We start from the raw sequence: 17,058 nt of genomic DNA on the forward strand, positions 1-17,058 counted from the left end.
CGTTCCTCTCGTTTTCCACTTCACGCCGGAAAAAGTCACATATCAATATATAATAGGGTAAATAAATGTAGAAATGAAATATATCTCAAATACATGTACTCATAATAACTAAAGATACCCACGACTTAATACAACGCGTATATCTATATGTAGTTGTATTGCATCCTGCACCGCCAACTTTTCACTGAGAAGAAGCAGGTAAAGACTGTCGATTATTGCTATTTTAAAACATCGAGAAAAAAGATATATATATTTCAGACAGATCGAAATACATAACCCACGACGCAATGAGGAAACATGCGCCGAAGGACGATTCAACGCATTAACGGCTATTGCAAGCGAGACTGATCATGGATAAGTTTCGGAAAACTCAGAGCTTTTTCTCAATTACATGCACTTACTTTTCTGTAGCGTCTCACTAGGGCAAGGTGAACTATAAAATGACTCTAAATCATACTATAACTGATGTGGAATATTTTTTGTGACCCTGTACATATCTTTGTCTTGCGTTTATCAATATATATTATTATAGTTTGGGAGATTGCAGCGGCAAAGTTTCTATTATAGCGTTTTATAGCGAAGTGTTTATTATGGTGTGTAGATCGGAAACCGGGGGATTCACATTTATGAAAATTCTAATATAAACTGGAAGCACGGTAGTGACTGAATGACCGACCAGTGCCCGACACCTTACGGCTGCCAACCGATGACTCCCGAATACAAAATATTGGCAAATTTACTGATTATTTACTGTAATACTGTGTTGTGTGCACTTTAAATCGTATTTTATCTGCCAAATGGTTTAAAATGAGCTCTGAATTAACTTTGGACGAGTTTGATGGCTCCCACTGTATCAATCGTGTCGTTTCGTTTGGTGGAAATGCAGCAGTTGCAGGTGAAATACGTCCGACTATATCTATAAACCCCTATTAAATAATAAAAATCTATTATATAAGACATCAATCCTATATGAAAATCCCTAATTAATTTACAGTAACAAAGCCTACTGATAACTATTTAATATTTTTTGTTTTGCAACGTGCATGATCCCTAGCCAAATCACAATTACACCACCATAAAATGATTGACAGTTCAGAGTTAAGAAGTTGTTAAAAATCTTTGGTTAACACAACTATTTTTACAGTTTTAACAATTGTGTATTCACTAACCAAAACATCTGCTAAGAGAGAGTGGGTTTAATCCTTTCAAATGCATGGGATTAACTTTAGGTGGTGAATAATTGAAAGCAGTGTCTCTGGAAGAAGTGACTAAACTATTTTGCTTAGGAAATTAAGTTTAAAAAACATGGCCAAACTTGCATACAACATGGATCCTCACAGTTGCATGCATCAGCGATTACTTGTCAATCAGTGGCGAAAATTATTTTGCATTTATTCCATCACCATAGGAGCTCTATACGGTAGCGTTGCCGCAGCTTTTATGACGCCTGCTCCACATCCCAAACCAAATATAATTCAAGCAATGGGACTTGTTAGCAGATACACTTTGCTCATAGGTAAGTTTACATAGTATTCCAATATTGTATAACACAATGGCAGTTCCTTAAGGCATTAACAAAAATTAAACCAGTACATGACATTCAGTGAAATTTTCTCCCAAGTTTTGATACATAGATGTGACCAAGTGGATTAGAGCATTCTGGTTGACATAAACCTGGGTGTTTATGAATATATATTAAAAGAATAGACTTACAGTGCAAACAGACCTTATTGGACATTTGAGTGATTCTCTGGTGACATACATCACATCAATTGCTGTTTTTTCAGGCTTCATATTTTGCATGTAACAAAATAAAATAGCATTGTCACATGATTGTGTGGCCAGAGAATCACCCATTTTTAAATAGATCCTATTTCCTGTATTATCTCTTGCAGGTAGTGCAGGTGCGGTATTTGCAGGTTCAACATGTGCATTGGCTTCAATACGAGATAAAGATGATTATAAAAATTGGGCTTTTGGTGGAGCAGTAGCTGGTTCAATATTTGGTATACAAGGTTAGATATTTATTAACACTGAAATATATTGACATTTTATGACTACAGGTATTAATTGTCTTTACATAGAGTTGCCCACTTTTTATTTATATGTGACATTGGGGCACTAGTATGTAGTTTGAGAAGACCAATTTCTTGTCTCTATTCATGTGTATTTTAGATAAAACACATTTTTGCCCATCTCATAACCTCTCTCAGGTTCAGTGAGCAGTGTGTCAGTTTCAACACTGAGCAATGTGTTTCAACACTGAGCAATTGCCAATATCAGTTTCAACACTCAGCAATGTGTTTCAACACTGAGCAATGTCAGTTTCAACACTGAGCAATGTCAGTTTCAATGAGCAATGTCTGTTTCAACACTGAGCAATATCAGTTTCAACACTGAGCAATGTCAAGTTTCAACACTGAGCAATGTCAGTTTCAACACTGAGCAATATCAGTTTCAACACTGAGCAATGTCAAGTTTCAACACTGAGCAATGTCAGTTTCAACACTGAGCAGTGTGTTTCATCAACACTGAGCAATGTCAGTTTCAACACTGAGCAGTGTATTTCAACACTGAGCAGTGTGTCTCAACACTGAGGCTGAGCAGTGTGTTTACCTCGTTTTTCTTTTCAGCACGAAGAATACCGGTTGGACTTGGCTGTTCACTGGCATTAGCTGGTCTAGGGGCACTTGTTAAATATACCGAAGTATACAAAGATCCACTCCCGCGCCGAGAGATGCCTTGAAAGGCTCGAATTAGTGGACTTTCTTTGCCGCTGATGTCTGAAAGTGAATCGTTGCAATTCATTGGACAAATAATATTATAAACGTGGCTTTGGCCAAGGCTAAATTTGTAAAGGCGAAGAAAGAGATTCTTGTTATAAAAATAAATTCTCTTTTTATTTACTGTGGATTTTACTTGTATCAAGCTGTAAAATACACTTTTCACTATTATTCATACACGAGGGATTGTTTGAGGGGTAGTTTTATTACATTATATATTATCATTAAATGCATGCATCTCGGCCAAACCAAAGGGAAAAGACGGCTGGGACCACGGTGTGAACTTTTCGTTTCCAATTGCCCCAGTGCATCGATAGCGGCTGTTGAATTATATGTCACGTTGTTTGCCAATCACAAAAGGGGTGTTGACTGTTGAGGCGGGCGCGGAGGGGACAGCGCAGTTGCGCCGGGATCAGGAGCAAACAGGGGTCTCACCTAATTTGCTGTGTTGAAGGACGAAACTAAGCTTATGACAATAGATAAGTATAAGACCAACTGACTAATATAAGAGTCAAAAAGGGCTTTTAATTATTGCCTCTGAAGATGTCGTTCCAGTAATGCAGAAATGTCGCAAACGGGCCCTTTTTCCTAGATTGCAGGTGAAACGAGAAGGAGTCTGAAGGACTGTATTTCCACAATCCAGGACGGTTCCTTAGCTTTCTATTCAGTACTATAGGATTGATCTGGAAGTCGATGCGACTCCGAGATCGATCTTTCATGTCACTAACACTGCCTAACAGAGCTTAATTTCGCGAAATATAGAGCTATATTTACAATGTCAGTAGGTACTGGGATTTTTTTAAATAGATCTTAGTTCCAAATTATTGTACTGAAGATGCATGGTGGCTGAAATATATTGGGTTAACCTTTCGTGTTTCATACCGCTCTAAAGCTCTTTATACTTTATTAATCTTGTAATTCTAGTTACCTAGATCACTTTAGACTTTAGTAATGATAAAACTACCTTCAAGAGCATATGACTGGCGGGAAAAACGAGGGAAGAAAGTTGTATTAGATCGGATACCCAGTAACTGCGTAGTGATTTTTAATAGTGATTTCAGTTTTCACCCGTGCTTGCACATGCACAATAAAATTTTAGCCTTTGGAACCAACAATTGTTAAAGAGGATCCTTAATTTAGGAAATACTAAGATTTAATCAAAGTTGCACCCAACAACAGACGACTTTAAAGGGACTTGAAAAACCACTATTTTGTGGATAGCGCTATCCGGATGTCATACAACCGGCCCCAGATCGATCGACCTGAACCACCAATGACAATAGCCCCGATTACGCCCCATTTCATTTGTGCTCGGCCTTTGTTTTGGTAGCCTGATTTACTGCCTGAACACTAAAAAAATTGGGTACGGGTACCAATTTTAGCCGTGCCGTGCCAATAAATCGTGTGTAGTGTAAACGGGGCTAATGTGTACAGGTTCTAGTTTGCTTCACAGTAAATCTGATACGAAAATCAATTTTGCAAGGTCAAGAAAAAATCATTAAAATTTAAATCCTACAGCTGATGAAACATTATGGAACTATACCACCTAGATGAATAAGCAAAAGCGTTGGCCAATAGCAGCCTGCCAGCAATAACAGGTCAAAAATACGCAAAAATAATGACGTCATTTCTGATAAATAAATGTATATAAACAAGCGATATAATATCTTGTTCATATCCAAACTCTTTTAAATTTTCAAACCGTATAAAAACTGTTCAATCTAAATTGTATGACGAAAATTGTATATTTCTAGTATGGATTCTCGACGAAATACATTTTTTCTACTTCTGTGTATAAATTGTCTCCTTTGGAACCTAAAATTCGTAGTCGGTGAGTATATTACTATTGAAACTTCAAGGCAATGATGGAGCGTTGCAACTAATAGATAAAAAAGTATCTTAAAAAGCGTCCTCATTTGATGAGAAAAAGTCAACCAACCTGTTCAATAATATAGTATAGAAAATTAGTCGTAGCTACTTTCATCCGTTTCTGGCAAACTCTGAGGGAATGTGCAATGCATTATAAACTGTAGCTATATATTATATGTTCATCATTTTCAAGCTGCTACACTACACTACAGCAAATATTGTTGAACATGGTGCAATAATTGAACGTAATGTACGAGTCAAGAAGTTTTGAAATACCCTATGAACTATGGATAATCCTCACAGACACAGGCGTAGCTTGATATTTTATTGGGCTCGATCGCTATATTAACAACTTAGTCTTCTGACAACACTTAAGTCTATTTATTTAGTCAGCTGTCTTACTGGAATGGCAGACATTATACGAAATTGCATACAAAAAGAAGGGATTTCCTATACCAGTTTAATCCTAGCAATGAAATATAGCACCCAATGATCAGTTGAAATGTTCCCAGAAAGGCTAGACATAAGGAGTTGCTATTTATGCTCCTAATGGCATCACAATAAAGGTTTACATAAGTATATACTGTATGTTTATATATTAGTCTGGCTTCCATGAGTTCCATTCCACCCATACAGAATCCAGTGAGTCCGCCTATATTGCAGAGACCTTGCTTATAAGTGATAAACTTCCCTACAGGTTATTTGGCAATAGCAATCCCAAAGTATACCGGCTGTATACTAAATATTTGTTGCTTCACAATTGCATGCATTTATTGAAATATGTCCTAACAAATTAAAGCAAATCCTATAGTAACACTAGCTTACTAAGTAGGTTTAATGCTGGAAACTACGGATCAATTTAGGAAAACAAACCTTTAGAACCTGACTGTTAAGATCAACCTACCTTAGTGCCTATTAAGACCAGAATGTTTATAATCTATAACTCTCACAAATCATCATGGTCTTAGCATACAGTTTGCATATGAACTGTTTTGTCATCAGTTTACATTAAAACTCTAGAAAACTTTAAATTGGCAAATTATATTGCCAATTCCAAAGATTTAAGCTCAATTTATATACATGCACAGCTAAATTGCACAAAGAGCTATTCTGCAATATTTAGTGGGCCACCTATAGTTTTAGTTGTTGGACAATGCCAAACATGAACATAAAAATCAATGGATGTATATAATTAGCAAAATCATAATTGTGATTTCGTAATTTTTACTATTTTAGACTTACACCTGCAGTTTTGTACATAGTATTAATGCCATGCAGTGACATTCACACATTGTGCTAAACTCCCTGCAGAGGTTCACAGGAGTCACAACGTACTTGGGTCACTTTTTTTATCTATTCCTTATATAAAAGTTTAAAAAAATACATCTTGGGAAATAAACTCATTAAAGTAGCAGTGAAGTCTATTCTTATCTTCAGTTATGCTCATAACATTTTGATTTAAAAATTGCCCATTATATTGTAAATGCCAATTTTATTTTTTCCTGAACATAAAGTTTAGTTCATGGTAATTTGAAGGTGGAGCAAACCAAAATGGTATTAGATATTAAAACAAAACAGTGAGTACATTGTATTTCAAAAAGTATGGAGTTCAAAATGTATTAAACAAACCATTCATTTACATATACGGGTTTGATTTTCACTTTAATATTGTACGCAGAAGATACAAAATATTCTATAGTCGTACGTCTTGCCTAAAACTTTAAATGAAACCAGGTGCTGACTGCTGAGGCTGTAGATTTGTATCAATTTGGCTATCAACCAATAACGACCATAGGTGCAATCGCCACACATAATTGGTTTATAATATAGCTAAATCTCATCATTTAAACAGCAGTAAATTCACAAAAAGTTTTGACTAGGATGTTTAATAAATTTCCAATATTTGGATTGTTTTTTATATGCAAAACTAAATTTCAACAACAACGCCTACTTTATTTCATAAGGGCTTTTGTCTGCTTTACTTACCACGATGAAATATTTGCATTCTATATCTTGTTACTTTGCCTTGTCTTAACTTATTATAACTGCATATTTCGGAAGTGTTTTTTAAATTTCTTGCATCGTGTATTCGTGTTGACCATTGACGAAAATAGTCGGCCATTTTGTTTAAAGGACTAACTGTCAGTCATTGGTTAATACATATACTGTACCCTGAGCAGTTCAACCAATCAGATTTCAGAAAACTCATATAAAGGGAAATGTAGATATTTTACCTCGATCACCTGGGCAAAGTTTTCATCTACTTTTGAATTTAATACGCAATTCTGATGGATTAACAATGCACCAACCAAATCTCAATAATAGAAGTCTCCCATAATACGTCAAACGCAGTCTGATGTTACACAAAGTTTGATTGGCTTCGCAAAACGTGCAGTGGTGCCTGTGCCCCCCCTATTTTTAAAGCACTTGAGATTATCTTAATCGATGTGTTGATGATTGTACGAAATACTACTTGTGCTTAGAAATCTTTTAAAAGTCATTTCAGAGAGGTACAGCGCTCGTGAAGAAATATAGCTAATTAATATTAGAGGGGGGCATCACTGAGTACCCCGGTGTCTCTCCTCATACATTTATTGGATAAACTTTATGGTATTCTATACGTTTATCAGCTCATAGCCTCATTGTATAGTGGCTTGGCTCTGTGTACACCATGCTTAAAAAAGCGATATTCGACAGTGCTTTTGTTTTCATGTTGTTCTAAAGGTTCTGATAGAGTTCAAATCCGTAACGTCGAAGTATTAACCCTGTATCAAGGTAAAATGACCACGGGAAGAAGAAGCACTCCCGTTCTTCAGTTGAGATGCTCTGGTGGATCTGCGGGTTGTTCTGCTTTTGTCCCACAAGTTGTGCAGTGTTACAACAGAGGCTGGGATGGCTATGACGCCCAGGTATTGTAACCCCATGCATAGTCTCTTGCAATATCATATTACTTATGTCATTGTTTCATTTTAGTGGGAATGTAAGACAGACATGGATAGCAAGTACAGATTCGGCAAGATTGACGTGAGCTGTGAGGGATATGATTATCCGGATGATCCCTATATTCTTCGAGGATCGTGTGGGGTATGTTAACTAATTTCATCCAGTATATATGTTCTCATAAATTAGAGTATGGCATGACACAGTATACTTCGGTGTTGTAAGGTTTGGTGTGGTTTGTTATATTGGTATATGTTGACTTATGGTATATAATTTGATATACGATATGGTATCGCAGGGTATAGCACGACGCAATCTGTAAAAAAAGCAAATGTAACCTCAGTAAATTTCGTGCATTAACTAAATATTTTTTTGCAGTTGGAATATACTATCGAATTAACGGAAGAGGGGAATGCTAAAAAACAAGGGTGGTCAAATTATCATGGATATGACAATTATCAAGGTGGATATCGTAAAAGGTGCGTCTTTTTGCTTTTACTCTTCAGAAACATGCAAACTAAAGTTCCCCACTCGGCATCATGTTACTATATACTCCGGTAGGTATAACAGTTCCAGTGGTTTCGGTGAACTGGTCATGTTCATTGCTATTGCCGTCATTTTCTACATGGTTTTCAAGACATGTACATCTAATCCACATATATATCCTTTTGTGTGTATTTGAATTAGTATTCTGCCTGCAGGATTGCCTAGTGCCTACAAAACTGCCTGTTAAATTCGCTTGCAGGTTAAGTGTGCCAAAAAAATTTCCCAACATTCAAAGTGATAGAACTAGTTCAAGAAAGTAGGGTACCAGTATGAATACAGTGCAGACACTAGAAGCTTTTTTCCGAGGTGTGGCCGTTCGCAGTATTTATAGAAAGAACGGACTCGATACTCGAAAAAATCATCTCATGGTGTATATTCTATGTCAATGCTATTGAGCCCTTTGAATGATGAGTTTTGCTACTTTAACTTAAAAAAAAGGCATTGCTACATGCAAGTACACTAACTTAAAAAATCGATTAACCATGGTTCAAGATTTTTAAATTTATTTTCTACCTAGAATTAAAAGTATTTTGAAACCCTTTACGGGAAAGGCTGAACTAACTAATACCGTTAACTTGTTTTAAGTTGAGCTTGTTCATCATTGAGACCGAAAGTAGCAGTAGGACTATTATCCCGGCCTGGCTTCCCAAGATTTTCTTCCGTTATTAGTGTTGATAAATATAACAATGTCACTGTATTTTCTCCCTAACCGCTGCGCACAGATACAGAGACAACTGCTCCTCCTTATAACCAGGATCCGAACAACATGGGAAGGCCAGGTGAGGTTATACATTTCAATTCTATTGTGATCATGAAGAATATCATCCTGGTTGGAAATGATAAGTCCGTGAAGTGACCTTTTAACATTACATATCTCATGACAATACGGCACCCGTAAAAAAATTAAAACTAAGTTAAAGTTCCATCAAATTACAGCTTAGGGGAATGCTTTTACAGCCCTAAATTTATATGTTTATAACAACGCATATAAACACCGATGTTTTGAGGCCCACTTAGAAAATAGTTAAACTTGCATGAGGAATAGACCATTTCAGCTTGCATGCAAATTAACCCATTTCAGATGTTGTGACCATTGAATAGCCATTTCAGACCATGTAATTTGAGATGGGTTGATTTGCATATTATACAAGCTGTAAAGGTCTATTCGCTTTAAAAAGTGATCAAGCCAAAGCAATGAACTTTGTCCTTTTTCGATCAAATCGAATTTGATGGAAAACCGTGAAACTAATGTCTCAATTAAAAGTAGGAAAATGTCTTCAGAATTCGAACCCGGCCATGTTAGACTTGTCTGTCGGGTATGCCTTTTACCATGCATGCACGGACGCATATTATTGTCAAGAATAAGGATTAGGAGTACTTTACTGCATATTAATGGTAATATTTCATGCCAGGTCCAAGTGCCCCGCCGCCACCTTATGGACCAGACCCTCCCGGCTTTAAGCGAGAATATACACAAGGTATATACATTTCCGTACTAGAGGTATCACGCGCAAATTGGGGAGCCTTTTTGTGTAATAATACGTAAAATAGTCTGAGTGTGGCTTCTGGGAGATTCTCAATCTGATTGAACTAAGCAGTTCATATGTAGGAAGCAATTAATATCATGAGGAAAATGTTCAAGAGCGTATAGACTGTATATTCCTTTCGTATACTAGGTCACACAGCCCCGCCTCCATATCAGGAACCTGGATACCGTAACGAGTACACACAAGGTTTGTGAGATTTGAATTTATTGCGGGCTAATCATAGTCAATTGCGCCGTATCGCTCGCCACGGACACAGAAAATTGCAAGTAATTGCTTTAGCTATTAAAACATCAATATTTAAAGCATTAAATGCCAAAGTATTGGAAGAAACTCGTTGATGAAAGAAATATACAAATTCAATCCCTCTTCTTGCATTGACTTTCAGTTAGTATTCACGCATAGCATAAATTATATATTTATTATTCTAATTTATTTTTTGCCTTGCAAAAAAAGGTGCCGCTGGAAGTACAACAACTGGATCTGCTACGAACTCAAATGCTGGATTTTGGACCGGTAGGTTTCATATGGTTCAATTCCGAAAGTTTGTATCACAACAAGCAGTAAAAATTCTCTACAATTAATTCACATTCACGCCAATTCCGCAGGTCAATTGTTATTACTGTCAACTTAGTTTGAGTAATTCTGATAGTAAAATAGTGGAATTTCAATTTCTCCCAATTACAATAAACTTGATTTATTACGCTTTTATCTCTTGTGTGTCAATTTTGCATGTAGGTGCGGCTACTGGAGGTCTGCTTGGATACTTGTTCGGCGGGTAAGTAGTACAACAAACTTCGTCCGACGCTGTGTAGTCGTTCTACATATTTATAAGGTCCCTATTGTAACTGCAATGAAACCTATCAAAGAGGGACAAAAGCTTGTGTGCAGTGTTTTGTCTTCTCTCGAAAATTTTTACATGGTGCTGAAAATCGTAGATTTTCACAATTCACAAAATAGCTGTGGATATTCCAGAAAAATCTTAGCGATATTTAACGGTGAAATGTCCCCCAGGTATGTAGGAGTGATACACCTCTTATGGTAGTCACTACGAAATAGAAGACTGATTCAATCCTTTTTCCCTTTTCTAGACGAACGAGAACAGGCTACCATTACAATCCCTATAACAACAGAGGATGGGGCGGGGATTGGGGCGGTGGCTGGGGATCATCCTATCAGTATTCACCTCGAAATTCAGGCGGATTTTTTGGGAATTGGTTCGGAGGAAGCGGATCTTATCGACCTTCCCATAATTCCTATGGTTTCTCGTCTTTTGGCGACTCGTCGTCATCGTCATCGTCACCAAGCAGTGGATCTCGGACCACTTCAGGCAAGTAAACTTTTTGTAAAAATAATAGACTGCACGAGTTTCTCTCGAGATCATATATGAGTGCAATAGCCATTGTGCGACAGAGTCTGAGACAACGTACTGCCTCATGAGTAAGGCTAATTATTTATGTCGTTATTTATACTAATATAGACCTTGCTTTTCTCTGGACATTTTATTGCTGGATTTTTGAAACAATTCGACTGCTTGTAAAAGTGGTTAGTTTTTTACCCTACAGATTATTTTTGCACGATCTGCGGATTAACCAACAAAATATATTACGACTTACCGACCTAATTCAGTTTCTCTATATTTTTATTCGAATTTCGTGCTTGAATTTTGGCGCTTTTTGAAGTAGTTTTGAATTTGAAACGCAGTGTAAAAAAATATAATAAATCATAACAAAACTATGCAGTCTATCCCAATTAATCTTATACAAAGAACTAATCCCCGAGCCGATGCGGAGCACCGTGCGAGGGTACTAATTCCGCTCGGATATTTATACCCACGATATGCAAATGCGAAATCAAAGTTGTCCGCCATTATGCAATGGACCTCACGCCATGGACGGTCTTCTACGTTTTGCGCATGCGCCAGTGTGAACTACTAAGCTCTTGATTGGTCGAGACAAAAATTTGTATTTTCAAACGTCAATGAATAACTGTCATTTTGCAAAATTTTGATGAAATTTACAAATTTATATTTTTATATTATATGGAATATATGTATTTTTACTAAATTAGAGGGAAACTCGAATGAGGTCAGGACTTTTCACGATTTAACAAATAACAAGATCAAATTTTCGACCGAATTCACCGTGTATAATGAACTCGGAATATTTTACACTTAATAATATTTCATCCGGCACAGCTTTAAAAAGTAATTCTTTTGTTGGCAAACACAACTTTAATATTCTCAAATGTTTTTCACTATAAACCTAAATGTGTTATGTGATAAACGACATTATAATTTTATTTATAAACTCCGTTTTCATAATGACAAAAAGAAAACAAAATCAAAACATTCCCGTACAAAAACCAGTCGAAGTGTTGTATGAGACGTCTGATGTTATATTTCATGGTATTTAATAATTAAAATAATTTACCATTACACTGACTATACATGAGTAACTTAACCTTCAGAAAAAGGTAAGAATCATGTCGTATTTTTACCATTTTTTCACAAAAATATGAGGGTAAACTTTAATTCTTTAAAAATATACGCCGTTGCGAGTTGCTATGACTACAGTTTTTCCACGTGGAGAAAAATATTTCCATACTTTTCTCGATTTCTATTTCTAACATATCATCAGATACCATGTACCCTCTAAAACCCCCAAACCACATAAAATTTCTAACAATTATTAACTAATTTCGTTTAACGAGGCGAGGGGTTGCTGCATGCATGTATTTCTAGTTAATAGTTGGTTTTGAACAGAGTCTTACAGAGAATATAGTTTTTATGAGGCTTGCATGTGCGTATAATAAGTCATAATTCCATAAAGACTATACATGGGTTACAATTAAGAAAGAGATTCTTCGATTTTTTCTTTTTTTTCTCCGAGAAGTTTCTAATTCATCCACATGTCGCTCTGGCTTCTTCTTTTGCATGTGCTTTATCGGGTGAAAATCCATCAGTTCCTTTAGCATCTTTGCATCTCCATGTATACCAGCCGGTTTTTTCGTCACGTGTGAGTTCGTACGGGCGTCTGAATAACCAGCTTGATGACGGATGAGGGAATTCTAATTGAATATTTAGGGAAAGATAGCTTGGCACCTGATTTTGAGCAACAATGAAATGAGTAGCCGTATACCGACTTTTATCCATGCATGCTCGGGTTACCAACGAAACTTATTAATATTAGCATGATTTCTTAATGCGCGAACAGTTGTCACTTCAATTACTAAACCTACAGTTGGCCGGGCGTATTCTGGTGACTAGTTGCGAACTTTATATAGACCTATGTATGCATTGAAAATTAATATTGAAACTAGGGCGAAACGAGACACTGCTGTATATCTTATACATATCGTACAGCTACTGTAAACATGCATTTACATAGCTGTAAAAAAGCTTAACCTTAATAGGATGAACCTTACCAGCCAAACTGAGCAAAAGAAACATTAGGATCAGTGTAGTCGATGTCCTTGCCATACCAGTTGTGTTTACGCTCGCTCGACAATGAAACGTCTTCGAACGACTATAATACGTACTATACTATTTTGCCTGTAAAATTTGCCCTTTTTATGCTACTGCCATACGTCATAGCCTATACCTTGAGATATTTCCTATCGTCGTAATTGAGGGCGTTCCGTGTATGATAGGCTTCTCAAAACAAGTGCAGAAATCCGAAATAGGTTTCCGCAGGCGCAGGTAACCGAAAAGAAAAAGAGGTAAATGCACGAGATGCCGGCTAAACTTTCTTCCTGCAAATGATCTTATCTTTAGCCGTATGCATGAGAATGTTCATATTATATATAGAGTTTACATTTTATTTGGAAACATCGTCGAAAACGCATGAGTAAAATGTATTTATTTCTATATTTATTTCTACTGGTTTACGTATATTTGACACAACCGTATATAACTACTAACTAGTATATAGACAATAACACTTCCGAGCACTTTGATGTTACTCAGCATTTTTTTGTAACTAGTTCTGCATTATAGCTGAAAGCATTATTAGTAAAACGTTTTTGATCTGTCGTGTAGTAAAAAGCTATAAGCGTTTTAGCTTTTTTTGCTCCTTTAGTTTACCTCTCAGAACTGTCATGTGTTCAAAACGTTCATTAAAGTGCATTTATTAAATTTTTCTCGCCTTTCCTTCCTGTACGAAACATTACAGCTGTAGTATTGGCTGCCTCCCGTTTTCTCTGGATGCGATATCTCTCATGACGTAAATATTGTCTTCTGTCGATTCATTTTCCGTTTTTTGTTTACATATGACATGGGTGTGACTTATTATTAATTTCCTTATTGAAGAAGAATTCTGAGGTTCTTTCTTTTGAGAAGGAATTCATGCCCAGAAGTATAAAGAAATTAGATTATCAATCCTACACCACAGTCGATTTATTGGCACAACACGGCTAAATCTGGTACCCGTATAGAATTAAAGTCCGAGCAAGGATGAACTGGTCCACACAGGCACCCATTTTAGCCGTGCCGTGCCAGTAAACTGAGTGTAGTGTAAACGGAGCTATATATAGGGCCACAGGTTTAATTAAAATCCTGTTTAAATAAAATCCATCATCATTAGCTAAATTCATTTGCCGTGTTTGTCTCAAGCTTGACTAGCTCTCATCTGAGTTTAATTTCAACCCATCTGCATTTTTCTATATTATGTGTTATTATACAATTCTCTCTAGCTTTAGGCAGTGAATCCCTCTCTACTGTTAAGAGATTAAATTTATAACATATTTCGGTTTATATCCATAAAGCACTTTTAAACTACGTATACTGCACCCAGTATAAATTTTAGATCCAATTCATATATACATCCCATATACAGATAAAAACACCTAAAATCCACATTTTTTTCAATAAAATGTAATATAATGTTCATCGCGTCTTTTTATTTTTATATTTAGGAATGGGTGGAACTTCAAGGCGATGACTCATTAAAAATATTTGTTATATCAGTTATATATATGCTAGTTTGTAGATGCAGCACGAAAATTTGCGCTGATGCAGAATCAGGATGTATTATTGCCTTCATATATTGCCTTTTTTTTTGCTTGACGTTTTTTAGCCAAATAATACCTAATTTCCATAAAATCGTAAGTGTCGTGAGCGTGTCAAGATGTGCGACGTCCGATTTATTGCGGAATTTAGGTTAAAGCATGGTTGAGTACACCAATCATAAGTTATGGTCATTTACATAGTATATACGCGTATAAGCAAATATATAGTGATATGGTTATAAATTGTATATGTATTGTTAAAGAAATTGTTAAGTAATGTCAATAGTGTAGTATTATATAGCATATAGGAAATGGAGGTTTTGAGGTAGCACGTTGTAGCAACCGCGAAACTAATGTCCCACATAATAACGTAAGCGGACGCAAATGTGGGTTGTAGCGGAGCGAAAACCAAAGAAAAACATCCTGTAGTTCTGTAAGAGATGCATCAGGAAATGCATCATTGTTTGGTAAAGCATCCTATTTTGTTACTATAAATATAAGGTAGAATCACTGTTGTAAGTTACGGTTGTGTATTAGAGCGTGAATTGTTGTGAATTCAATTCCCAAATCGCACTATTTTTGATCATTAATCACATCATTTATAAGCCAATAAGATTGAAGGTCTTCACCACAATAACCAATCAGATTTAGTATTTCAGTACAAATTACAGGAGAAAATGGCACAAAATGTTATTATTTTGTCTTTGAATTTTTAAATGCCCCGCAAAATTTCTTGAAAAAAATAGATGAAAATTATAATCGCATTTTACACCGTTTACGGTATTTTCAGCCAATAAATCCTTTTGAATTTGCTTAATTTTTTGTATAGTTTCAAAATGAATTTAATAAAGTGGAAATTGCACTTCGTGTCGTGCAAATTTGGTGTGAAATCAAACAGTTGTGATTTCGTAACCACGCATTTGATTTCTCACCAAATTCCACTCCACTCAGTGCAATTACCATTGCTATCACATCATAACCTTGCTACCATTAAAAATGAGCTTCCCGTTATGATTACCTATCAACCGATTCTCATGCGGTGCTTGGGAGTCAAACTTGATGAAAAGTGAAGTGGGTTAAAACTTGCAATAAAGTTGGAGTGAGTCTTGGAATTTTAAAGCGAATGAAAACCTGTATTCCTGTTAACATATATATATTCATATCCATTTATAACGCTCTGATACAGCCTAGCTACTTTGATTACTGCTCACCCGTTTGGGGAGTTTGTAATAGAACACTGAGAGAATCATTACAGAAATTGCCAAATCGCGCTGCTAGAATTATAGTTGGCGCCAGTTTTGAGACTAGATCTGCTGACGTTCTTCGATCTCTTGGTTGAAAAAATCTAGACGGTTCTTATTTAATTTGGCTCTTCCAAAACGAGAAAGAGAATTTTTTTAGAAGTTTCAAGTATAGTTGTGCTTGCCTTTGGAAAAATCTTCCTTCTGAAGCTAAGCAAGCTGTATCAGTATTCGCATTCGATTTCAGTAACAGAGCAATTTTATTCACACGCTTTTGTGTGAGTGACTTCTAGCCTCGTTGCATATATTGTAAAGTTTAGTATTATAAGTGTCCTCATTTTCTTTTATATTGTAATATTATTACATATAGACGCCCCCGTGGAAATCAACTCTTGTAGCTGCATGTCGGGGCTAGCGTCGTTTAAATAATTAAGAAATAGAAAACATTCAGTGTTTCTATATACAGTTGTAGAAACACGAGTGGGAAATGCAATGTTTCCCGCTAGGGAAACAAGTGAAAAATTGTTGCCCGCTTCTTGTCATAACTTTTAGTAAAGTGTTTTTTTTTAAATGAAATTGTTGTGTAACATGTATGTTTTTGTTCCTATATAACAAATTCGGGTTACCGCTTATAACTCCCTATATAACTTATTCGGACTAACCCCACTAAGCCGGCAGTGAAATTGGAACTCGCTAGAGTGGCATGAAGATGTACTATGAAGAATGGTCTTGGTTATCCTTATGACATGCTTTATAATGACTCAAATCGACTCTCAAATGTACTTTCATTCGTTCGGCTGAGAATGAGGAGAAAACAAAAATTGCAGAACCGGACTGTCCTTATCATTAGTCGTGAGAACTGAGAAATGTTTAAAAAAATATTCAAGATTCATTTTCCGGGAGGGCTAAATTTCCTGTTACACCAGACTTTATTACAACCTAGTACCCATGGCCTTCTCGTAGGGGGAGGACGCTGCCCACGTGACTCCAAAGTTTTTGGAGTATTCGGTCAACCTGCAGGCTGCTCCATTTACTGTTCGGAGTTCTCCAGATTTCAGGAGCAGTAACGGAGTGGAACAAAACACTGTCACGTGAAAGTTCGGAACTGTTCTGATTACCCTTACTTTT

At 36.3% G+C, this 17,058-nt stretch overlaps 2 protein-coding genes across 3 annotated transcripts; both read left to right on the plus strand.

The window, feature by feature from the left end:
* Positions 1-686: 686 nt before the first annotated feature.
* On the plus strand, positions 687-2,906 carry LOC114519071. Its single transcript, XM_028539130.1, has 4 exons — positions 687-895; positions 1,409-1,516; positions 1,896-2,015; positions 2,634-2,906. The coding sequence occupies exons 1-4, from the start codon at positions 808-810 to the stop codon at positions 2,744-2,746; spliced, it is 429 nt and encodes a 142-aa protein (XP_028394931.1). The 5' UTR covers positions 687-807; the 3' UTR covers positions 2,747-2,906.
* A 1,529-nt stretch (positions 2,907-4,435) lies between these two features.
* On the plus strand, positions 4,436-16,464 carry LOC114516822 (store-operated calcium entry-associated regulatory factor-like). 2 transcript variants are annotated; one of them, XM_028536412.1, is made up of 12 exons: positions 4,436-4,614; positions 7,377-7,561; positions 7,626-7,736; positions 7,971-8,071; positions 8,154-8,252; positions 8,859-8,917; positions 9,551-9,616; positions 9,815-9,871; positions 10,139-10,198; positions 10,421-10,460; positions 10,774-11,012; positions 14,597-16,464. In XM_028536412.1, exons 1-12 carry the CDS (start codon positions 4,539-4,541, stop codon positions 14,620-14,622), a joined length of 1,119 nt encoding a protein of 372 aa, XP_028392213.1. In that variant the 5' UTR covers positions 4,436-4,538; the 3' UTR covers positions 14,623-16,464. The 2 variants fall into 2 exon arrangements, with proteins under 2 accessions (XP_028392213.1, XP_028392220.1); XM_028536419.1 differs by lacking the exon at positions 9,551-9,616.
* Positions 16,465-17,058: the final 594 nt, after the last annotated feature.

This window comes from Dendronephthya gigantea, unplaced genomic scaffold (assembly GCF_004324835.1).
Source record: "Dendronephthya gigantea isolate DGI-Jeju-01 unplaced genomic scaffold, DenGig_1.0 000000F, whole genome shotgun sequence".
Taxonomy (NCBI): domain Eukaryota; kingdom Metazoa; phylum Cnidaria; class Anthozoa; order Malacalcyonacea; family Nephtheidae; genus Dendronephthya; species Dendronephthya gigantea.